We start from the raw sequence: 24,824 nt of genomic DNA, 5'->3' as shown, positions 1-24,824 counted from the left end.
TTCACTTCAAAGTCAAACTCCTTTAACAGCATGAGGGGAGGGGCTGTGAAACTGAATCAAACCCAATTTCCATTGCAAATAGCCCTGCATTTCCTCCCCCAGTGTTTATTTGCCAGGGCACCCATTGCATCACTTTCCTGAGCAGAACCATCTTCCTGGCTGTGATAAATTTAAAATGCACCCACACATTACGCCGCATTCATTATGGATGTGGCCGATGCCCACGGGGCTGTTCCATGTGCTCACAGCCAGGTCGGATGGCTGGCACTGGATCAGCCTCCTGCTGGAAACACTGCCTGCCAACAGCACCATCCCCACCGAGCCTGCTCAGGACCAGCCCCTTCCACAGCCACGCAAAACCCCGCTCTGACGTCCTCTCCCAAAAGATTAGCAAGACGGATCATCAAATGACCCGGGGGTCATTTGAATACTGGGGTCACTTAAGCAGATAATTATTTGTAGAGATGACATGCAGTAAATACAGACTGTGGTGTGGGGCAGCTCCCACCTCCTCCCAGCACACAGGATGTGCCTGGAGCCAGGTGGAGCCAGGTGGAGCCAGGTGGAGCCAGGTGGAGCCAGGTGGAGCCAGCCCACCCCAGCCAGCCGCAGCTGTGCCATCAGGGCAGCACGACACCCTCCTGGAACCCGAGCTGTAGTGGCAAATGAGATCAAGGACCTGCTGATTCACTCCTCGGTGCTACATCCCAAGTTTCCACCTGCGGACACCAAACCCCTTTGCCTTTTTCTGGGACACAAGGAGGGGAAGGGATATTTTGGGATCAGAAGAAATCCATTTCTAAACGGGGTGAGTGTAGGAGGGTGAGACAAGAGCAGAACATGGCAAACACTTAATAAGAAAGAGTATTTTCAACATGCTATAATCTAAAAATGGAAGATTTTCCCATATGAGACCACACAGGAAATTTGAATTTTCTCAATATCTCAGCTTTTGTGACAAATGGCCTGGCCTTTAGGAGCTGTGACTAAGCACACTGAGAAAATGAGAAACTGCAATAGCTTTTCCTTCTTCCAGGAAAACAAACAAATAAGGAAAGCAATAGAAACAGATAAGAACTTCCAACTGCTGTAGCAGCTTATCACAGCGAGACAATCTAAACTGCTGATGAAAACACACAAGAGTGCATTAATAACAGGGGCTGAGCTGGGCTGAGTGCACAGAGACGTTCCCAGTCCTGAGCAGAGCAGTGCAGCCCTGACAGGACCCCACGGCCATGGGCCAGGCACCCAGCAGCCAGATGTGGCCCCAAAATGCTGGGGAGCAGAGATGGAATGAAAGGGGAGACTGACCCTGAACTCAGGAAGTCTGGGTGCCCACGCAGAGCTCAGAGCACCACCAGTACAGCCACCAGCACCTTCCGCAGGGCTCGGGGCCACCGTGGCCACCAAGGGGAAGGAGCCTCATCCCTCACTGTGACAACCCATCCCTCACCCCCCTGCGACAACCCCCGAGGCTTTGTTGTAAAGGTCGCTGGAAAGGTGACACCGGCAGAGGAACGGGGACAGGCTGCACTGCACTGAGGCGCTGCGGGCACGGGGACAGCGCAGGGCTGGGGGCACCTGGCACAGGGGAGCAGGGGACAGCTCCTGCCACTGCCAGAGCCCTGCATCTGCCAAGTGCATTCCCAGAGCAAGGCCAGCAGCCCTCCTGGGCAAAACCTTCTGCTCAGGGGAGCACCCGGCAGGTGCCTGGCAGCCCTCCCACCCCCATGCCAACCACCCAGCCACTGCGCCAGTTCTTTCAGGAAGAATTTCTGCATGGAAAGGGTGGTCGGGCATTGGAAGGGGCTGCCCAGGGAGGTTTGGAGTGCCCCCATCCCTGGAGGTGTCCAAGGAAGGACTCTGGGCTGGGGACAAGGTGGGGATCAGAAACAGCTTGGAGTCGATGGTGTTGGGGGTCTTTTCCCACCTCAGTGACTCTGGGGTTCTGGCTCCACAGTTCCACTGTGTCCAGGTGTGGTGCTAATCACTCTGGGGGGCACCCAGGCAGAGACTAGGGCAGTGGTGGTACCTGCAGAGTTCACTGCTCTGGTGACACACCAAGAGGCCAAAGCCTGCATTTGAAAAGCTCCTGCTCCCCTAAAAGCCAGCTGGCACTCAGAAGCAGTTTGCTTCTGGCCCAGAGCAATGACCTGCATTATCCTAAATGACAAAGCCTTTGTCATCAGTCAAATGAGATACTCCTCCTCCCAGGCTCATTTTATAAGACACTGGCTGACATCCCTGTTCACCTTGTTTACAAACCTGATTTAATGTGCAGAGACTACAGACTAGTTTAGTTAATGAAAAAAGAGCATGAGCAGTACAACACAGTATCCATCACACTGGGGGTGTATTTCAGCCAGACCCTAGAACACCATTCTGGGGTTAGTTTTGCTGTAATAAACAATACAATACTTCTAACTTGCTACACTGAACACGAGAGCTATTTGCAAATGCCAAGGCCAGGTTGGATGGGGGCTGGAGCAACCTGATCTACTGGAAGGTGTCCCTGCCCCTGGCAGGGGGCGGAATGAGATGAGTTTTAAACAGAAACTATTCTGGGATTCTGTGACAAGGAGGCAATGCTGTAATAACAGATCAGGCTCCAGATTTTCAGCTTGGTTGTGCTGAATCATCTTTACAGGAGAAAAATCCACTTTTTTCCCACCTAGGAAGGAACAGCTCTTGGCTGGTGCTATTTAGGGTGTTACTGCCTGGCTCCAGCCCGCAGCCCGTGCTGCCTGAGCTCCCAAAAGGCAAGGCTGACAAAAGCCTGTTTCTGTGCAGTGTCTGAAGCAGCGGCCGAGGCTGCCACCTCCAGGCTGTCTGAGAGCTGTAGGACAGCCCAAGCCCCGAGAGCTGGCAGGCTGGAGGTGAGGAGGTGCTGGAGGTGATCTCCAGCACACCCTGCCACTGACAGCGGGACCTGGTGGTGCCCAGATCTACCCCAGGAAGAGGGAGACAGGCTGGGCACATCACAGCCTCTTTCAGCCGTGGCTAAACTTGTTGTTTCCTCTTCCTCTTAAGTTTATCTTGGGAATATCCAATACTTTAGACATCCAATGACAAATTCTGATACCGAGAGAATGCGGAGCTGTCTGTATATTGGGAAAAACAGCCTTTTCCTTCAGTTGTGTCCTCCTCTCCTGCTCCCTCAGGCAAATCCCTGCAGCAGGAATGTGTACATGAAAGGAGAAATTCCTCAGGTTTCCCTTCCTGTGCTACTCCACTGCCATGATTTACATGGAGCATGCAGATTTCTGGAGCAGCTCCTGATCCCATGCCTGGCAGGCTCCAAACATCAAGGGAAGCTTCAGCTGCCTCTGAACACGCTGAAGAAAATTATTGTGGCTCCATTCTCTTTCTCCCACTTTTTAGTTTGATTTTCACATTATAAAAAAATATCTTCAGGGCACAGCAAAAAAAAAAAATTCCTGTGTCAGCAGAAATACTGCAGCTTTCTGGAGAAAAGCACAGCTCCAGAGAGTGGGAGGCAGCCCCAGGTTATCTCCTCCCTCAGCCAACACAGGCAGAGCTCCATCCCCCCACCTCTCCCTGCCACGGGCTGGCACCAAAACGCTGCCCAAGCACAGGCTGGACAGGGAGAGGCACCAGGGCTTATTCCAGCATTATTCAACACCCAGATTTTAATGAACCTGGCTTTTTCTGAGACTTCCAGGGAATTCCTGCAGATGGGACAGCTGGACAGGCACACAACTGGGAGAACACACTGAGTGCCTTTGCAGCAGGCTTTTGTGAACCATGTGAACTTCTGCAGGGAGGGAGACCCGAGGCAGTGACTAATTCCTCTTGGAATAGCAACACCAGCCTGGCTTTCCTGTTTATATGTGTAAGCCATGCATGATGCTAGCTGATACGGTAACAGCTCTCACTCCTGGGTGCCAGAGACTGAATCCACACATAGCTCAAGTCCAGCTGCTGTGTGATAAGTCACAGCAGAAGTGTTTTCCTTCTTCAGGAAAAAGGAGTGAAAGTGCCTGGAGGCACGAGCCAGAGGCAATTATCACCCACCCATGATGAACCAGCAACAGCCAGTCCAGCAGAGCGCTGACACTATTTCAACACACAGCCAGTGCTGGAAAGAGGCAGCACATCCCTCCCAGAACAGCCACAGAGCACCTTTTCCAGGCTGGCAACCACTCAACCTTGTGTGGCCAGAGGCTGCAGAAGTGCTAAAACACCCTTCAAGTCAGAGAGACTTGAGTCAGAGAGACTTGTAAACCAAAGCACTGACTCAATACACAGAGAGCACCTGGCTGGAAAAGGTGTGATTCCATGGACTAATGCTTTCCACTCACAGGGGGTGTGACTAACGGAGAGAAACACGGAAACTGCGCAGGAGCTGTCCCAAAGCCACGTGCAGGAGCACGGTCAGCACAGCCCCAGGAGCTTCCTGGCAGCACTCACCGATCCACAGCCTCCACATCAAAGCAGAACCTCTTCTCAATGGAGTCTGTTTTCCGCCGCGTGCAGGATTTCAGGGTGACAGCTTCGTCCTCCCCCTGAGAAGAGACAAAATCACAGCTGAGGCTGCGAACAACCAACAGCCACGGGCCTGTCCTCAGCTGTCAATGAGCAGGTTCAAACCTGGGGGGATCTGGCAACATCACCCTGCTAAAAACATCTGTTTATATCTCTGACAGGAGGACTTGTCTTTTTACCCTTACTTAGTCCAAAACCTTTCATGAGGAGCCTTCCCTTCAGGATGCCCACAATTCAATCTGTGCATAAAGCACCACACAACCCATTCTTCATGTGGGCAGGTACTGCTGGACCACAACTTTTGGGCAAAATCAGCTTTATTTTCCATTGCTGAACAACACTCCCTAGACCTGCTGGCAGTTTGCACTCCACGCTGCGTTTTTGGCAGCACTGTGCACACGAGGACTCTTAACAGGAGCAAACACGTCTTAAAATGTTTATTATATAACAAATCAGTGACAAAACCATTCTGCCACCCAGAGAATGCCTCTCTGCATCCAAGCTGTACTGGATTTCCAGAGGGCTGAGCAGCGATCCAGCAGGACCTGTGAGCACTGCTGTCCTCTGCTGGAGGGAATCCTGCCTCAGCCCCTGCCAGCACAGACACTTCTGCAACTGTGAAATTCCACTGATGACTTAAGAGAAAATGAATTCTGAAGGAGTTCCTGGAGACAGACACTTTTCTGGGCTCCCTGTGCTGTTCCTGATGACACCTTGGCTGACCACCCTGTTCCCTGACATCACCATTTTTCCAGGAAACGTATTTAGAATCACTTAGATTGGAAAAGACCTCAAAGATCACAAGAGTCCGAAAGTTGCCCAGAACAGCCAAGCCCACCACTAATCCATGTCCTCACGTGCCACAACTACACGTCCATTAAATCCCCCCCGGGAGCGTGACTCCCTGGTTCTTATCCATAAACTCCTCCCCACTGGCACCACCATCCAGCTCCTGACAACCAAAACACTCCCTAACACTCAGTCCTACCCATCCCACCATGCTGGCAGCAGTTTTCCTGCTGCACTCTGGCTCCCAGCCCCTCCTGCTGGTTGCCCATGTTGCAGGCACTGCTGTAGATGCTCTTCTGTTGGGACTCTGAGCCTGCCCCCAGAACCAGCCCTAACCTGACTGTTCTCATGTGCTTCCATGGTTTCTGACCCACCAAGAACTCTCCTGTCCCAGACAAGGGACCCAGCACAGACCCAGGAAGACAGAAGAGCTCCTGCAGGGCTTGTCCCTGGGTCTGGCAGTGGTCTGCCCCCGGTGCCCCCCAGCCTGGCCCACTGCCAGCACAAGGCTGCTCCCACTCTGCCCAGCTCCCTGTCCAGAATTCAGGGAATGCCCCTGCTCCAAACCCACCAATAATACCAGCTCTGGCCACAGCCCAAGGTCACGAGGGGCTGATGCCACCTATGACCCAGGAGTGATGGGTCTCCTCATGCAGCACCTCAGCACCTGCTCCAGCCAGGCCCCAGAATTCCCAGCAGTGCAGCCCCACACCCCTGGGCTGTTCCATGCTCAGATGTCCATGGTGGTCACCACTGACAGACCCTGGAGCCCAGCAGAGCTGCCCCAGCACGGGCAGCGTTCCATGCCAGGCTGGTGCAAGCCACAAGTGCCAGCACAGCCCAGGAGAGGGGCTCCAGCCTGGCCCTGGAGAGGGGCTCAGCAGCAGCTGCTGCCAGCAGCTCCCCCAGCCCCAGGTGCTGGGAGAGCCCTGAAATGGGAAGGGACCAGACGAAACACAGCACAGCCACTGATGATTACAGGGCTGGGACATGTTACTGCTGAGCTATAATGAAGATGCTCCAAGGCAAGAGGAAATTAATTTTAGACGCTTCCCTGCCCACAGCTGGCTCCCCATGCCAGCAGGAAGCCATGTGGGAGCCTGTCCAGTTGCCCCAGGCACTCCCCAGCAAGGGGACTGTGTTTGCAAACTGTCCCAGCTGGGAACACTGTGGAGGGGTCTATTGTTCCTGCTGTACAGAGAAGCAAAGCCAGCCCTGGATACAGCCCTGGGAGCACTGGGACACAGCATGTGCTGGCTCCCCACAGCCCACATCCACTGCTCCCCCTGCTCTTCACACCCCCTCGGGGCCAAGGGGAGCTCCAGGCTCTCCTGTGGCTCTGTCCAAAACAAAACAACTTCACTGGCCAAGTCATAGGATCACCAGAGACTCACAGAGTGGTTTGGGTAGAAAGGGCTCTTAGAGCTCATCTTGTTCCACTCTGCCATGGGCAAGGACACTTCCACTCAACCAGGTTGCTCCAAGCCCCATCCAACCTGGCCTTGGACAAGTCACAGGCATCGGAGAAGGAGCAAAATGATGAAAAGGTTCTCTTCTCTGTGCCTTGGAGCAGGAATGAGGGACTGGGGAGCAGGCACCCATGGAGCTGGAGGGTGGTGGGTGCACATGGCTGGCAAAGATCTGTGGGCTCTGGGGGTTTCCTGTCTTTTCTTTCTCAAACCAGGTGCCAAGTTCATTCCCCGTGTGGCAGCCACTCAGCCTGGAATGAATGTGAGCCACTTCACTGCCTTTGTGTCACCTTGCCAAAAAGGTGACACAGTTTGATCCCCAGGAAAGCCTGCAGCCAGCAGTGCCACGTGCTCCCTGGCAGGACACAGTCCTGCTCCCAGCCAGCACTCACTCACCCCTTTTCCTCCTGCTCTGAGCACTCACCCACCCCTTTTCCTCCTGCTCCCAGCACTCACTCACCCCTTTTCCTCCTGCCCCCAGCCAGCACTCACCCCTTTTCCTCCTGCTCCCAGCACTCACCCACCCCTTTTCCTCCTGCTCCCAGCACTCACCCACCCCTTTTCCTCCTGCTCCCAGCACTCACCCACCCCTTTTCCTCCTGCTCCCAGCACTCACCCACCCCTTTTCCTCCTGCTCCCAGCACTCACTCACCCCTTTTCCTCCTGCCCCCAGCCAGCACTCACCCCTTTTCCTCCTGCTCCCAGCACTCACCCACCCCTTTTCCTCCTGCTCCCAGCACTCACCCACCCCTTTTCCTCCTGCTCCCAGCACTCACCCACCCCTTTTCCTCCTGCTCCCAGCACTCATCCACCCCTTTTCCTCCTGCCCCCAGCCAGCACTCACTCACCCCTTTTCGTCCTGCTCCCAGCACTCACCCACCCCTTTTCCTCCTGCTCCCAGCACTCACCCACCCCTTTTCCTCCTGCTCCCAGCACTCATCCACCCCTTTTCCTCCTGCCCCCAGCCAGCACTCACTCACCCCTTTTCGTCCTGCTCCCAGCACTCATCCACCCCTTTTCCTCCTGCTCCCAGCACTCACCCACCCCTTTTCCTCCTGCTCCCAGCACTCACCCACCCCTTTTCCTCCTGCTCCCAGCACTCACCCACCCCTTTTCCTCCTACTCCCAGCACTCATCCACCCCTTTTCCTCCTGCCCCCAGCCAGCACTCACCCCTTTTCCTCCTGACTTCTGGTCAAAGGGCACCATGGTGATGCGCTTCGATTCCCTCTGGTAGGTGCAGTAATGCTTCACCCAGGAGGTCCCAAAGTGACCTGCAGAGCAAACACAGGGCTCATGCCCAGAACAGTGTCAATGCCCTCCCATTGGAACCCGCTATGTGTAACCATCCTTCCACGTGCCAGACTGCTGTACCTAACAGACTTTCATGAGGCACTGGCAGTGATCCTCCCTGGCTGCCACATTCCCACTGAATACCCCACTCATGGGCCAATCCCTGTCTTCCAGGGACTCTGCATCTGCTGAATCAGCCTTCGTGCCCCTGTCCTGGCAAACCCCTTCCCCAGGCTGCCACCCCCCCGTTCCCCAGCCCAACACCTACGCTTCTCCTGCACGTAGAGATAGCCCTCCATGGTGTAAGGGCTGATGTTTTTGTGCTCGTGGGGATTCTCCTTCATCTTCTTCATCAAAGCTTCAACCTCTGACCTGGTTCCTTCAAAGCGATTTCTTGTCTGCAAATTAAAACAGGAATGTCTCCTCCAGTGCAGGGAACTGTGCCTGGCTCTGCAGCACATGGGGTGGGGCTGGGTCCCCACAGCCCTGCGGGAAATGGGACTGGGGAGCCCAGGGGCAGTCACAGGGCAGGTTTGCTTCCCGGGCCCGGATTTAAGCTAAAGCAAAAAATATTACAACAATTGGCAAGATCTTCCAGAACTTTAAGGGGTCTAACAAAAAGAGGGAGAGTGATTTTTGACATGGGTCGATAGTGATAGGACAAGGGATATGGATTTAAACTAAAAGTGGGGAGATTTGGATGGGATATTAGGAAAAGATTCTTTCCTGGGAGTGTGGGCAGGCCCTGGCACAGGTGCCCAGAGCAGCTGTGGCTGCCCCCGGATCCCTGGCAGTGCCCAAGGCCAGGTTGGACACTGGGGCTGGGAGCAGCCTGGGATAGTGGAAGGTGTCCCTGCCATGGCAAGGGTGGAATGGGATGAAGTTTAAGGTCCCTTCCAGCCCAGCCAGGCCTGGGATTCTGTGATTAGAATCCCAATTAGAAGGTGAGGTGGCTCTGGAGACACTGACAGGGATGGGCAGAGGGCACAGGGACACCCTGGGCACACTCACATTCTGGATGCTGATTGTCAGCTCTGTCTTGAAATCACTGAAGTCCTTTGCAAGCTCGTAGCCGTGGTGGTAGAATGTGAACAGCCCCTGCAGAAAGGCCAGCAGCTGCATCGGGAAAAAGCAAATGGAGACGGTCAGTAGAGACCCAGAGCAGCACCCAGAGCCACCAGTGCTGAGGGGAGGGAGCCCTGCAGCCCCCGCGGTGGAGGGGCTCCCTGGTGGGCCCTCAGAGAGAAGGGCTGTGGGGTGAGGCTGGACCCCCTGGCCCCTGCACCGCCAGGGCTCCCCATGACCCCGTTTCACCACACCACCCCCGTTTTGTGCAGGCTGAGCTGGACTGAGAGCTCACTTACAGGTTCCACAAACTCAAACATCTTCCTCTCCTGGACCTCCTGCACCTTGAAGACATATTCCAGGGAGACCTCGTAGAAGTGCTGCCGAACCAGGTCCACCTGGCTGTCTGCCTGCAGAGGGGTTGGAGAGGAGACAGAGCTCAGGAACGACCAGAGCACACCTGGCTGTGATGGGAACACCCCCAAGCAGAGCAAACCCAGCTCCAGCCCCCAGTCCCAGCTGGACAGATGGCACAGCAATAAACACAGACCTGTTCCACATGAGCAAGCTTTTCCTTCTGCTGGGAAAAATGGGTGTGGTGACTCATGTTCTCACCTCCCCAGCAGCTGGGTAGAAAACATGCAGTAGAGGTGAGAAAAATGGAAATCACTAATCACTGTGAACTTGACAAGAAAAGGCAACTCTCCCTTTTCTGGAAAGCTCTCCCTTTTCTGGAAAGCACTCAGTTTTCTGGAAAGCTCTCCCTTTTCTGGAAAGCTCTCCCTTTTCTGGAAAGCTCTCCCCCTCGCCAGGGATGCCACATCCAGATTTCACAACTCCACACTCTTTCTAAGGTAACCCCTCCCTCGGTGGGGAACAGGAACCAGCACCTGAACTGGGAGCTGCTTCCAGCGGGCTGCAGGCTCCTCCTGCCCTCCCGGCAGCAGCCCGAGTCAGGGTCCGGCTGGGAGATGCCACCAGATGGCACCAGCAGCCAGCGCTGCTCCACGCAGCTGCACAGCACCCGGCATCCCGACGGCATCCCAAACACACCCCGGACTGAATCCCGGACTGAATCCCGGACTGAATCCCGCACACATCCCAGACTGAATCCCACACTGCATCCCGCACACATCCTGGACAGAATCCCGGACAGAATCCCACACCCACCCCGGACTGAATCGCAGACCGAATCCCGCACGCATCCCAGACTGAATCCCACACTGCATCCTGCACACATCCCAGACTGAATTCCAAACAGAATCCCAAACAGAATCCTGCACACATCCCGGACTGAATCCCAGACTGAATCCCGGACTGAATCCCGCACACATCCCAGACTGAATCCCGAACAGAATCCCGGACTGAATCCCGCACACATCCCAGAATGAATCCCACACTGCATCTCACACACATCCCAGACTGAATTCCAAACAGAATCCCAAACAGAATCCTGCACACATCCCGGACTGAATCCCACACTGCATCCTGAACCGAATCCTGAACAGAATCCCGCACACATCCCCAACAGAATCCTCAACAGAATCCCATGCTGCATCCCAAACACATCCTGCACAGGATCCCGCACAGGATCCCGCACACATCCCACTCCATATCCCACCTGGACCCCATATGGCATCTCCATATGCCATGGCATCTCCAGGCAGCCCCACAGGGCCATGCTCTGTCCAGGGCACAGGATCACAGCTCTGACAGCTACGAGCGGATCCTTCCCTCCACAGCCAGAACTCCTTCCACTCCCATGCCCCACATCAGTATCTCAAACACAAACTAAACCAAGGGCTCCGAGGGTCATTGAAAAGCCACCATTCCCTGGAACACGTGGGTGCTTCCACATGGGAAGCTATTTACAAAGCCCAAGGACAAGGCTGGCTTGCAGGCACATCTGCCCAGATTCTGAGCCCTCCTCAGCCCTGATCTGCTGGAAGGTGATCACCCGTGCCCCAGGTATTTCTGCTCTCAAGTCCCCAGCTCTGCTGGGCACGGTCCCACCACCTGGGTGCAGGAGCCCACCAGTGCCCCCAGTAAAGGATCAGAGCACACCAGCACCATGCCCAAGGGCCAGGACACACATCCTGCAGGACCAGCCCAGCTCTGGGCCAGCACACGGAATTCCACACTTGAAAGAAGTGATTGAAAACTCAGCATACTCATCCAGTAGGAGCACCTGTCACCACAGCTAACCACATCCTGAATCACTCATGGCTCCTAAAGAGTTTAAGCCACTAAGCCTGATCCCTTCTCCCCTGGAGCACAAAGCAGAGCAGCCACTTGCAGAGAAGGAGACCAGACATCCATGATTTGTGCTGGCACATGGGAAGCCTGCAGCAGAACCAGTTTCTTTCTGTTACACTCTTTAATTATAAACCCTCTCTCCTTTTTGATTGCTATCCATTTTAGGATCCCTCTGATTTACTCACCAAGAAGGCTCCATATCCTTTCATTACAGGAAAAGGGGAAAACCCAGCACCCGCAGCCAGAATGAGGGGAAAAAATGAGTTTACAGCCAGGAGAACCATTGTTATAAGCTGTGTGAGGCATTGAAAAAGCTCTCCACACTCACAGCCAGACATGGAAACTCAGAGGTTGCTCTCACCTCCTGAAGCTGGGATTCTTTCTTCTTGGAAGACAAGTTCAAATGTTTTTCTAGGACACCACAGTATTTCTCAGTCTCCTTGTCGTATTTCTTTCTGGCATCCTACAAAACAGGAGGAAAAGTGTGACACGGAACACAACGGTCCCAGAGCAGCTGTGACAGCATCCCTATGGCACGGGGCAGGATGGCAGTCCCAGGTGGGAGCTAACACGAGACAGGACCTGGGGGCAGCAGCTGGAAGCAGGTGAGGCTGCTTTTATCTGCCAGCATCAGGCAGCTACAGGAAAGCAGTTTATGCTGCCAAAACCCAAGGCTTGAGGGAACCCCTCCTCTACTCCTGGGGCCCAGTGCTTGGTAAAACATCCAGATCCAGGTCCAAAAGCCACAGAGCAAGGAAAGTGCTTTCTAAGCAGAACATGGTCACAAATCCACCTCCCACCCCTGGCACCCCTTGCAAGAGCTTCTCCTCTGTGTCACGGGGGACAACGACGCAGCACCTCGGCTGTTTGTGGCAGCAGCATTAAGGACACCAACTTCACTTTCCTTTGCACCCCTGTCCCAGCCTGGCCACCCCAACACGCCAGGACCCAATCCATGCCAGCAGCTGCTCGGGAGCAGGTGCGTGCTGCAGGATTCCTCTCTGTGTTTTGTTTTCAGCTGCACGGGGCCGGGCTGGGCACCACTGCCATGCGAACGCGGCCCCGGGCGCTGGCATGAGCTACTTGCAGGCAGCAGCAGGTTGTTATAACAACGGGGGAGCCACAGACAGTGGTTTTCATTTCAGAACAAAGGCAGGAAAGCAAGAAGGGGGGCCAGGCTGTCTCACAGCCACCCTCAGCCACACCGGCGCTTCCCTGTCCTGCCTGAACGTCCGAGTTCCCCCAGCGATGCCTTGGGGTGGGGAGTGCAGGCTGGGGGACTCAGGAAAATGTGAGCCCCTCCAAGAAAATCCTAATTCTTCCTTGGAGTAAGGAAAAAAGTTCACTTCAGCTGGCATGCAGCTTTTGCTCTTGGCACGTTATTTGGCTGTGGGTGAACTCGGAACACTGAGGCACTTCCCAGGAGCTGGATCGCCCCGTGTCCATCCCACAGCAGCGCACTGCCTCCTCCCATGGCCGAGCCCATCCTGCAGTGTGCCAGGTCCTGGCCAGCTCTGGGGGGCAGTGGCCGGGTTACCTTGGCAGCCCCAATCTGCTCCTTGCGGAACTTCTCCAGCGGCGTGATCAGCACCTCGCTGGCATTCTCGATCTGGGGGCAAAGACAGGCACAGCTCACCCGTGCTGCTCCACAGCCTTTTCCATGGAAACCCTCCCACAGCCCCCAGGCACCCCCAGGCTTCACCCCTCCATCTCTGCACACCTGTGAGCCCCCCAGCACCAGCACCGGCCGCTCTCCAGCAGCAAGACTCCATTCCTGATGCTTTTCAACGTTTCCCCACCCAGCCACCCTCTCCTTCCTCTGCCCTCCCCTGCAGCTCCACGCCGGGCGAGGGAAGGAGCACTGGGGCTGGCAGTCACTGTCACCACGGCGTCCCAGGTGCCACCACCCCCTGCCCAGGACAGCTGGGGCCGTACCATGCGCATCCGCTCGTCTTCCAGGTTCCGCAGCACCGTGGCAAACTCCTGCAGAGACTTGGCTGGAAGGGACACAGTCAGCATTTAACATTCAGTTTTTAAAGAAAGAAACTGCACAGAGGGGTTGTGCTGTCTGTGATTTGGGTGGGGAGGTTGGGGTTTTTATTATCTTTCTCTCTCCCTAGAAAGAGAGAGCTGCCTAGAAAGAGACAGCTGGCAGCAGAGCATCCCCAGGACCAGGCTTCCTCCTCCAGACAGCAACATCCTCAGCTCTAACCTGCCCTGCCCAACAGCCAGTCATCAACCAGCCCCACAGCGCACGAGGGGCAGCTCCCAGCACGGGCACAGCACCAGGGAGACCTGGATGAGGAGCTATTTCTGCTGAGAGACTGGGCACAAATAAACAAGCAAAGTTAAATCAGGGCTAAAGCTTCTTTGCTCTCCTGGCTCCAGACGATGTGCACAATAAGCTCTAAAAGTTCAGCTGGGGCGGGAGCAGCATGAGAGAGGGAAGAGGCTGAAGCCACTGCCCTGTGCCAGGAGAAGCTCTGTGGCAGAGCCAGGCTTAGTTCAGAGAGCCTTGCCAGGCTCGGCACCGCTGATTCCCTCAAGCACAGGGTTCTGTGTGACACTGCTGCCCCTCTGCTTCAGAGCACAGCCCCTTGCAGGGTATCCAGCCACAACCACCTCCAGATGCTCCTCTCCAGTGCAAAACATCCAGCTAACTGAGGTGGTTTCAGATACAGGCAATCTTCTCCCTTTCCTACTGGCAGGGACAGATTTAGGCCAAGAAGCAACAAGTGATTCCCTGGGGAAGGCTTTGCTGCTCTTCAGCCAGGAGGAATAAGGCGTTTCCAGAGAGCACCCAGACAAATTCCCCCAGTGTCCTGGTGTGTGTTTCCCTGGCTGCCCTGCTCAGGGGTGTGGCCCCAGGAGCACCAGGACTCACCTATGCAGATCTCATCATCGGTCTCAGCGTCGCCGATGCAGCGGAACTTGAACTCGTTGAGGGAATCGGCAAACTTGCGCTTGGCGGCCGACAGGTCTGTGAGAGCAGGAGCAGGGAACACGGGCACGTCACAAATGGGAAAGTGCCCCAACAGACACGTGATCCCAGCCAGGAAATACCCACAGAGGGACCCCTGCCACCAGGGAAGCCCCCAGAGCGCTGCCTTTCTGCACCCACCCCAGGGACAGGGCTTTGTGGGGGCCCTGTCAGCACCCCCAAAATGCCCTGCAGGAGACGATACTTCAAAATACCAAAAGAGACACCCCAGAGCTCAGACCTAGAGCCATGGGGCAGCAGCAAATGGTGGCACACAGTGACACTGCCCCCCAAGAGATGGCACCTCTGCCATGCTCCTGTCCCGCTGCGGGAAGGCAGTGGCACAGAGCTTTATTGCTTCCCGAGCTGCAGATTCTCTCTGAGATCTGGATCCTATTAAGTTCTTACTCGCAGTGACCTGAGTGGATCCAGGATTGGCTTTTCCAGCCAGCCCTGTTAACCTGGCACACGCAGACAGTGCTGGGCACCGTGAGGCCACCAAAGGCACCGTGTGGCTGCCGCACTGCCGGCGTGAGGAACTCAGTGTTCACTCCCCGTGCATTCCTTCACTGAAAGCCCAAAATTCCATGGGTTTTCCCCTTTCCCAGCACGGGTGGAAAATGTGTGTGCATGCAAAGGCTGTTTCCTCCTCTCAGACACCATCAGCCAAGAGACAGCCACACCAGAGTCCAAGTGTTTTGCTTTCCCCATGGGATAAGGGAGCTGGCAGCTTTCTCCAAGCATTAAAGCCGTTTTCCCAGTATCGCTGCTGACAGCCCTGGGGTTAATCCTGCCCAGTTCAGTCCCGGCTGCCTGCACACAACTGCTTCCTGAGGCAGCAGGAAATCACCCAGCCAAGGCAGGCAGAGAGAGGGAAATCCCTGGGAGCTTTCCCAGTGGAAAAGTACAGAGGGGGCTTCTTCAAGGAGAAGGTTCACACATAACAGGATTTGCACTTTGCTCCCTGGAGGATGGAACAAGCATGGCTTTTCCACCCTTCCCGTGCCTGGAGCTGCCAGGAGTCTCCACTGGAACCCACAGAAGCAAGACATGTTTTTTTGGGGAAACCTCCCAGATGCTCCTGGGCAGGGTTGAGAAGAGGGACTCGGGAGGGTGGGAGGGTTTGTTCCAGCTCAGCACGGGGCTGAGCAAAGGGCACTGGCACAGTGCCGTGCAGCTCTCCCTGCTCCCTTCCATGCCCATGCTGGTGTCAGCAGCAGAGCAGCCTCCTTCCCTCACCAGAGCTTGTTGGAGCAGCCCCAGGGCTCAGGGACTCTCACCCAGTCCCTCCTGCCTGCCCTGGAATAACCACGAAGATGATGTTCATGATCTAAGGAGCCATTTCCTCTCCCCCGGCCCCTGCTGGCCCCAGCACCCCCCCGAGCCCTTGGCCACATTCCATGTGCCACATCCCCACCTGAAGCAGGCTTGATGTGACACCCCTCATGCCCACCACTGGCTGGACCCCAGAGCTGGAGGCTGCTGCAGCACAGGGATGAACACCTGGGGGGAACTGAGCTCCCCAGCCACCCTCTCCAGGGCCACCCTCTCCAGGGCCACCCTCTCCAGGGCCACCCTCTCCTGCACCTGAGAGTGAGGAGCAGGTCAGGGCTCTGGGACCAGGCAGGAGCCAGAGCAAAGCCAAGAGCAGCACTGACAGCAATGGCCCACGGTGCTCATAAATAGGCAAGGGAGAGGCAGGGGGAGAGGGAGATAACTCCTGGAGTGACCGTGATAAAGGATAAAATTAGCAGCAGGATTGGCCAGGGAAGGAGGGAGGGGCACCCATGCCCACCCTGTGGGGCCCCACTGTCCTCCCCAGGCCACTGTCAGGCCACCCATGCCCCGAATTCCCCTCTTCCTGGAGCCCCTCAACTACATTTGGGGACAACACCCCTGCAGTGGAAGCAGGACGGCACAGGGAGAACAGGGCAGCCCCTCCATGAGCCTCAGCTCCTGAGGGTTCTTCTTCCCCAGGGCTGTGAATAAGCAAACCCAAAATCCTGTAAAGGCTCAAGAGAATCTGCTGCTTCCTCTCACGCACGAGCAAAACCACCCAGACACTGCACATGAGTCACACCAGGGCTGCACCAGGGGCTGGCAAGTTTTCCTTCCAAGTTCTCTGCTGCCTTGATCAGTCAACCACAGCATCAGGGAAAGCCACCACAAAAAAGCCTGAAAAATCCTTCTGCCTGAGCAACATAACCAGCTCAGGCTGCAGGTCTCATCATCATCATCATCATCATCATCATCACCTCCCGTGGCTCCCTTTTCCCACCTGGGCTGGTGAGGATGGGACAATCCCTTCAGGAAAGTCCCCTTGACAAAGAACTGGCACACCCAAGTCCACCTGCACAGCTTCAGCCACCAAGGATGTAAAAAAAATGCCCTTTGAAAAGTGATGCATTCTCCCCACCCACTGCATCCTCAACACCCAGCTCAGGAACAGCAGGAAGGGAGACAGCTCCCAGCAGGTCAGAGGGCAGCAGCCTTTCCTGGAGGCAGCCTCAGGAACCCCTTTGCCTGTCCCTGCTCCCTCACACCCAGCCCAGGGGTCACCCCACCTTCCTCCCTCTGCAGCCAAGGAGCCGGGCAATTGCTGGCTGAATTCCACCCCAGCCACACACCTCCAGCTCCAGGGCTCCCCCCAAACCTGGCTGAAGGGACCTTCTCCAGCCCCCAGGAATCCTGCAAGGGATCAGCAGCAAGGGAGCACCTCGTGCTCCCTGTGTCCCCCCTCCTCCTCCTCCTCCTCAGCCGCTCAGAGTTCAGTCTTTCTGGGAAGTGGCTGCTGCTACTACAAGGAGACTGAAGTGGTTGCTTCTTGCATAAAAAGCCTCTTCCAAAGGAATTTGGAACTACTGAAAAAGGCCATTTTTAGAAGGATTGTGCCATGATTTCCCACCCCTCCTCCAGGAGTGCAGCACCCCGGGCGCTATGGGGCGACCCCACTCAGCCAGGTCTGCAATCAGCACCCCAGAAACAAGGGGTAGGACACCGAGGGGAACCAAAACACATCAAACTGAGATGTCAGGAAGACAAATGTTCCCCCCCCCTGCCTGGTCCCGTGTTGGAAAGATCAGGTCAGCCAGGGAAAAGTAAAACTGCTGGCTCAGAGGTGGGGGCTCTCCCCAGAGCTGACTCTGCAGCCAGTCTGCTGCATAAGCTGGAAAGAGCAAAAAGCTCTGGCTCAGCTGGACCCAGGACAGGGGCAGAAACAGCAGGATGGGCGGTTCAGGTTAAAGATAAGCCTGCTGCTGAGTCTGGCCATGAAGGGTTAATGCTGCTACAGAGGGGGAACAGAGGATGCTGCTGCTCAGGGCTCTGGGCTCTGGGCTCACACGGAGCAGGATTTCTACACTTCCTGCAAAGAAAACTGCTTAATAGCCTATATTTACTGTTCAAGTGGACAACAGGAACTGAGACTCCTGCCCCTTCCTTCCCCCGCAGCACAGAGCAGCACAACACCAGGCTCAGGCTGTGTGTCCCCTGCAAGCCCCTGCAGAGGGACAGGAGGACAATGCCAGTCTGCCCCAAGCAGGGCAGACCTGGGGGGTCACCACCCACAGCCCTCGTGTGGCTGCAGGGAACAGGACACAGCCCCTGGGGCAGCAGCCCCCCAGCCCCCCAGGCAGGCAGGGGCCAGCCGGGGTGGGTAACCCAGGGAGGAGCTGCTCTCATCAGCAGCCGGATTACAGCCTGCCAAGGGTGCTTAGGGAGCTGCAGTGGGGTGTGTGTCCCCAGGGCGAGCCAGGGCTGCAGCACAGCACCCCTTCTGGGTCACACAACACTCCTGCAGCCCAGGGATACCCAGGGAGGGGCTCTGGGAAAGGTCAGAGCCGGGCATGGCCAGCTGGCCCACGGATGCACCGGGCACCCTGCATGGGACACTCGTCCAACCTGGCCCCGCAGTTCGTGCAGGAGTCCAGCAACAAGAACCTCATGCCTGAAAGCAGCGTTTGCAGCTGCCAGTTTGGAGTTTTACCCGCCCAGCCCCAGCCCTTGCAGCACTGGGGTCAGCACCAAGCGTCAGGGCAGCATCACAAAACGCTTCATTTGCTCCAGAAGGTCTAAATCCCCTCTCTGCGCTTCCCAGCAAGGTCAGCAAAGCCCCGCTCCCATGGGACACTGCGGTCCTCTGGGCCTGGCCCAGTCCCAGAGCCACTTCCATACAGAATTAGCACTGATTTGTTTAATAAACAACTTGTCCACCAGGTGGTTGGAGTTAATCCGTGATTTAGGATGGGACAGCAGCTGCTGGCAGGTTCCCCCTCTGAATCATCATGAGCAAATGTATAAAACCAGATGGGCAGAGCCCACCCCACCTCCAGCACAGCTTCTGCCATCGTGTTCTGCACAACAGCCCGTGGAGAGGCTGCCACGGCTTGGCACACGCCACAGATGGAGGTCAGAGGGTGCCAAAGACAGCAAGGTGAGCCCAAGGAGCAGGGCCAGGGGCACAGTCCCTGCAGTCACCCCAGGCAGGACCCCCAAGGCAGGGAGAGCATCGCTGACATGGCCCCGCAGCCCCCCAGACCCCATTTTGGTGCCTTTTCCACACACACAGCCTCCAGCTGAGCCTTGTCTCGGCAGCACAGCCAGGGAGGCCAAACCAAAACACTTCATTTCACCACGGAAAGTTCACAAGCACGCATTCCCTACAAAGCACACTTCAAGCAGAAACCCCAAAACCGCTCAGATGTGCTAAAACCTGAAGCCCTGCCCAAGATGCCCTAAGAGGGCAGGTCCGGGAGGTGCCCCAGCCCTGGCTCAGCCCTGCCCTGCAGCCAGGGGAGCGCTGGGCACTGCTGCCAGCCGAGGCATCCCCATCTTTCCGATCCACACGCTCGGCATGGCTCCGTACGGCAGCGCTGGCCAGAGGGACGCAGGACCCTTTGTGTGCTGAATGGCACCATTGGCCGGGCTCAAACAGCAGATCAGATTCAGCAACACGCTGGAAACGGGCATTATTGCCACGGTATCTTAAGAGATAAAGGTTCTGCGCTTCATGAAAAACAAAGTTATCCCCTGGAAGGACTGCCTGGCTGCACAGCTAAAATTATCCCCCACTGCCCACCAGCCCAGCACCCCGGCCACGTCATCGTGCCACCCCCAAATCAATAATGCTTGGAGTTATCTTGGGAGCTTTGCCAGGCCAGGACGTTTCTGCAGAGCTTCCCAAGATTCCTGATGGAAGGCACTGGAGATCCAAGGGGAATGAAGCCAGAAGGACCATCAGGGCCTGTCCAGCATGTCCACTGTGGCATCCAGCAGCAGGGCCAGGGCTGCAGCAGCACCGAGGCAAGTGGGGCAAGTGCTCCCACTGCTGCAGCCACTCTCCTGTTTTCCCCTGGTTTGAGGGAGTTGATGGTCATCTGGAACCCTTGCCCTTCTGTCCCAGTTCTCAACCATGAATCAGCCCTGGACTTCCTCAGGCTCTGGAGCCCTGAGCCCAGTGCTGAGCCTGCTTTGCCACAGGGGCAAAGGTCTCGCAGCCTCTCTCCATCCTTCCTGTTCAGCTTTTCTTAGCACTTGCCCATCAAGTCATATTGCAACAAAGCCACTTTCATGAATCAGATCTTCGTCTCACAGTGGCTGAGACACTGCAGAAACCCAGCTCATGCAAGTAGCTCTGCCTTTCCCCCCTCAGAGTGTCACCAGGGTTGTGACACTGGCAGGAGAGAAGCTGGTCCAGGCAGCAGGGATGGGTTAACAATGCAGTTGATGAAGTGCCCCTCACCAAGGGTCCCACCTGGAGGGACTCCAGCAGTGGGCATGTGAACCATCAAGCAATGACCGCTCCACCCCACCAGGAAAGGAAGACTTGGGAGACTCCCACCTGCTGCAGCAGCTCTTGACTCAGAGACCACCGTGGGCAGAGCGGACAGAGGTGCCGATGCCGGGTGGGACGAAGGGCAGCGATGGCAGCTGGAGTGACCGGGGGCTGTGTGTGCAGCCACAGGTGCCAGGCAGCAGAGCCTGCCCTGCCTGCAGCCAGGACACGCAGGAAACAAAACCCAGGAATGATGTAAACGACCCCCGGAAAGGCTCCCCATTCCTGGAGAGCCTGAGGAGACAGATGTCTGCAGCTGCAGGGAGGCACAGCCCAACACCCGTCCTCACTCCCAGCAAGCAGCAGTGGGGCTCAGAGAAACACGGGCCTGCCAGAGCCCTCCTGGCAGCCTTGGCAACCACTACATACCCTCAGGATGGCCCTGGAAGACAAGGGGCCCGAAGCCAGGTACCACCACCCTGGCAGGCAGCTTCCAGGCTGAGCATCACCGTGCAGAGAACCAGCACATGGGATCAGCAGAACCCTTGGTGACCCCTGCCCAGGGGGCTTCCTGGTGCTCTGCACAAACGGGCAACATCCCAGTCCTCCCACAGCCCCCAGAGCATCAGTGCCTGCAGCTCCTGCAGGGGCACAGCCCACCTGCCCCCCAGCACAGGGCAGCATCCCCCAGACGCCATCCCCGGTCTCTTGCGCTGGACACGGAGCGTTTCGTGCGCTTAGCAGCAAAACAAAATAAAACGGGATTTCTCCACTTCCCCACCCAGCTCCCATGTCTGGCACTTTTCCCTGTGCTTGTTTTTGTTCACATCCTGGTGTTGTTTTATGGCAGAACCCCCGGCCTGTCCCAACCTGCAGCACAGAATCTGCCAGGCGGGGAGCCAGGCGTCGGAGCAACAGGAGCTCAGGTGGGAGCAGGCACGGCCTGGTCTCCGAATAAAATCAAATGGAAATATTCACCACTCCAACACAGAGGAGGGATGCATCCACACAGCAAACACAGGCAACAGCTTAAGTGCCTGGAAAACATCAGGGACGTGGTAATGAAATGGAAAATTACCGCCCCGGCTGGCAATTCCACGGGCCTGCACCAGCACACAATGTGAGGAAGCAGCAGTGAAAATCCCTGTGTCCCATCCAGGCCAAGGATTTGGGCACAGTGCTGGCTCAGAGAGAGAGATGTCAGACCTGCTGAGCACAGCTGTCCCACTGCACCGAGTGCTTAACCTTCAAACCCCAATCCCTGACCGCTATTCCCAAAACCAGGATTTTGAATATCGCCTTTCCCCTCCACCTGCACACTGCCCCACTGCCCCTGCCCCAGGCAGGTCATGTAAACGCCTCCAGCCTTACACCTGTGAGTAAAGTGCCTCTGAGGGCAGGATGGAAGTGCCATGTTTTACTCACAGCTCCACATTGGCCCCAGTTCCCCCACTGGGGAGTGCAGGTCAGTCCCCATCAGCATAACACCGCTCCAGTAATTGGAGCTTCTCCTCCAAGAGCCAGGAGAGGTTCAGCTTGGGCATCAGGAGAAATTTCTTCCTGGAAGGAATGGTCAGGCATTGGAAGGGGCTGCCCAGGGAGCTGGTGGAGCCCCCATGCCTGGAGGTGTCTAAGGAAGGACTGGATGTGGCACTCTGTGCTCTGGGCTGGTTGACAAGAAGGTGATGGGTCACAGGTTGGACTTGATAATCTTGGAGGTCATTTCCATCCTCAATCATCGTGTATTTCTGTGATTCCTCTCCAAACCCTGGCACAACCCACAGGAAGGCTGCAGATGACTTTACCCTTGTTACCACAATATTTCATCGACTGGAGCCGGGAATCACATTTCATTAGGACAGAATGCCCTGCCCGAGACAGCTAATCGATTTAGAGGACACTAATCCAGAAGAAATTTGCTCCTGACCCAGGCAATGCCCATTAGTGGAGCAGAAGGGGGTCTGGCAGGGGGGCTGTGGCAGAGCCCCTGCCAGACCCCGCCAGGCAGAGCAGATTGCCTCAGGCACGGGCCCCGCTTCTGGATTAGTTATTAAATCTAATTAGATAATAGGTGGGCCACAGGGAGCCCGCTGGATTTCTCAAGGGGCCGGCACCAAAGCATTGGGGTCCCCAGGGGACGATGGGCCCAGAGACCCCCGTGGCCCAGCTGGGGAGGGGACCAACGCCCTGTCCCTGCAGGCAGGAAGGACAGGAGACCTTCCTGGCACATGCCAGCCAGGCCATGGCACGGGGCAGTGCCTCCCCTGTCCCCCCTCCCCTGTCCGCATCCCAGAGGCAGCAGCTCTCGCCCACAGCCAGGGCAGGGAGCGGGGCCAGCTCCCAGCCCCTCCAGAAGCTGCCCTGCACAACCTCCTTCCTTCTCCTCCCAAGGAGGCTGCGGAAATCCTTTTGTCACCGGTGCTCCTCCACCTCAGCTGTAAGAACAGGAAAAATCCCACTGTGCTTGCAGGAACATCAGGGGCAAGTGAGTCAATTTTTCCTGCTTTGGCAGGAAAAGAGAAATATAAATTAAAACCTCCAGCGGAGCATAGGGAGGCACGCAGGGTGAGGACAGGGATGCACAGCCCAAGGCACAGCATAGAACCATGGAAGAGTTGAGGTGGGAGAAGCCCTCTAAGATTCTCCCATCCTGCTGTTCTCCCTGCACTGCCAAAGCCAACAATCACCATTGTCTTCATCTGTAAAACCCCTCCAGGATGGAGACTCCACCACTGCCCTGGCTAGCCTGTGCCACTATCTGACCACCCTTTCCAGGAAGAAATCAGCGCCTTTAACCTGGGCTTTCCCCTAGAATTCGTGGGAGAGACACCCAGCGCTCTGCTCTGCGATGGTTGGGTTTTTTTGTAAAACATTGCTTAGCAACCAGCCCTCAACGAGGGCATCGCTCTGGACAGACGCTGCTTCAGCGAGAAACAGAATAAAAAACCAGCAAAGGGACACCGTAGCAGGCAGTGTTAGGAAAAGGCACACGCCAGCTCTTTTTACAGGTCACTCGGCCCAGAGAACCCTTCACACTTCCCTCGTTGTGGACCATGGAATGCCAGACTGGTTTGGGCTGGAAGGGACCTCAAAGCTCTCCCCATTCCTCCCCCTGCCACGGGCAGGGCCACCTCCCAGTGTCCCAGGCTGCTCCAAGCCCTGCCCGAGGTGCAGAGTGCAGGGAAGGGTGAGGAGGCAGCACCCAGCCCTCGGCTGTCCCTGGCCCCCGCGCTGCGCCCGCCCTCCACGCGCCAGGCCCAGATGGTCCGGAGGCTGCCGTGCTCCCACCCGCCTGGCATCACGGCACAGACATCCCCTTCCCCCGGTCCCCTCGGCACAGAGCGTCCCAGCACGGCCCCTGCCCCCGGCGTGCCGGGACCCCCCAGCTCCCGCTGGGAGCCAAGGCAGAGGAGCCAATTCCCAGCTCCTGCAAGCCACGCTGGAGGCCATTAACAGCTGGGGTGATGCCCTAAAGATCACGGACCACGTGGAGCGGGTGGAAGCACCTTTGGTGTGGGGAGCGTGCCAGGAAAATGGGGAAAACATCCCTGTCCCAGGAAAACATCCCTGTCCCAAGAAAACAGTCCTGTCCCAAGAAAACAGCCCTGTCCCAGGAAAACAGCCCTGTCCCAGGAAAACGGGGAAAACATCCCTGTCCCAAGAAAACAGTCCTGTCCCAGGAAAACGGGGCAAACATCCCTGTCCCAAGAAAACAGCCCTGTCCCAGGAAAACAGCCCTGTCCCAGGAAAACTGGGAAAACATCCCTGTCCCAGGAAAACAGTCCTGTCCCAGGAAAACGGGGCAAACATCCCTGTCCCAAGAAAACAGTCCTGTCCCAGGAAAATAGCCCTGTCCCAGGAAAACAGGGCAAACATCCCTGTCCCAAGAAAACAGTCCTGTCCCAGGAAAACAGCCCTGTCCCAGGAAAACAGGGCAAACATCCCTGTCCCAAGAAAACATCGCCATCCCAGGAAAACAGCCCTGTCCCAGGAAAACGGGGAAAACCTCGCTGTCCCAGGAAAACATCCCCATCCCAGGAAAACAGCCTTGTCCCAGGAAAACAGCCCCGTCCCAGGAAAACAGCCCCGTCCCAGGAAAACAGGGCAAACATCCCTGTCCCAAGAAAACATCCCCATCCCAGGAAAACAGCCCTGTCCCAGGAAAACGGGGAAAACCTCGCTGTCCCAGGAAAACATCCCCATCCCAGGAAAACTGGGGAAACATCCCCATCCCAGGAAAACAGCCTTGTCCCAGGAAAACAGCCCTGTCCCAGGAAAACGGGGAAAACCTCGCTGTCCCAGGAAAACATCCCTGTCCCAGGAAAACTGGGGAAACATCCCCATCCCAGGAAAACAGCCCTGTCCCAGTAAAACATCCCCATCCCAGGAAAACATCCCCGTCCCAGGAAAACTGGGGAAACATGCCCGTCCCAGGAAAACATCCCGTCCCGGGAGAACGGGGAAAACATCGCTGTCCCAGGAAAACATCCCGTCCCGGGAGAACGGGGAAAACATCGCTGTGGCCGGCGGCGGTGACAGCCGCTCTCGTGCCCGGGGGAGGAGGAGGGGATGATTCACGCCGCGCTGAACAAGCTGTGCAGGTTCCCGTACGAGCTCCCCCTCGCTCTGCCTCCCCTCCCACCCGCCGCGCTCCCGCTCCAGCTGCTCCTCACGGCGCTCGGGAAAGCAGGCTT

At 56.5% G+C, this 24,824-nt stretch overlaps 1 protein-coding gene across 3 annotated transcripts in view; it reads right to left on the bottom strand.

The window, feature by feature from the left end:
• The window catches only part of ARHGAP26 (Rho GTPase activating protein 26), a 108,194-nt gene that overhangs the window by 75,599 nt on the left and 7,771 nt on the right, over positions 1 to 24,824 (bottom strand). For all 3 annotated transcript variants that reach the window (XM_068206260.1, XM_068206261.1, XM_068206262.1), the window contains exons 2-10: positions 14,262 to 14,357; positions 13,313 to 13,374; positions 12,915 to 12,986; positions 11,739 to 11,840; positions 9,421 to 9,531; positions 9,068 to 9,172; positions 8,325 to 8,454; positions 7,937 to 8,037; positions 4,432 to 4,526 (exon numbers count right to left, since the gene is read on the bottom strand). In XM_068206260.1, coding sequence (XP_068062361.1) covers positions 4,432 to 4,526; positions 7,937 to 8,037; positions 8,325 to 8,454; positions 9,068 to 9,172; positions 9,421 to 9,531; positions 11,739 to 11,840; positions 12,915 to 12,986; positions 13,313 to 13,374; positions 14,262 to 14,357 — 874 coding nt within the window. The remainder of the gene's footprint in view (positions 1 to 4,431; positions 4,527 to 7,936; positions 8,038 to 8,324; positions 8,455 to 9,067; positions 9,173 to 9,420; positions 9,532 to 11,738; positions 11,841 to 12,914; positions 12,987 to 13,312; positions 13,375 to 14,261; positions 14,358 to 24,824) is intronic.

Source organism: Anomalospiza imberbis, chromosome 15 (assembly GCF_031753505.1).
Source record: "Anomalospiza imberbis isolate Cuckoo-Finch-1a 21T00152 chromosome 15, ASM3175350v1, whole genome shotgun sequence".
Lineage (NCBI taxonomy): Eukaryota > Metazoa > Chordata > Aves > Passeriformes > Viduidae > Anomalospiza > Anomalospiza imberbis.
This window is presented reverse-complemented; position numbering and strand designations above follow the sequence as displayed.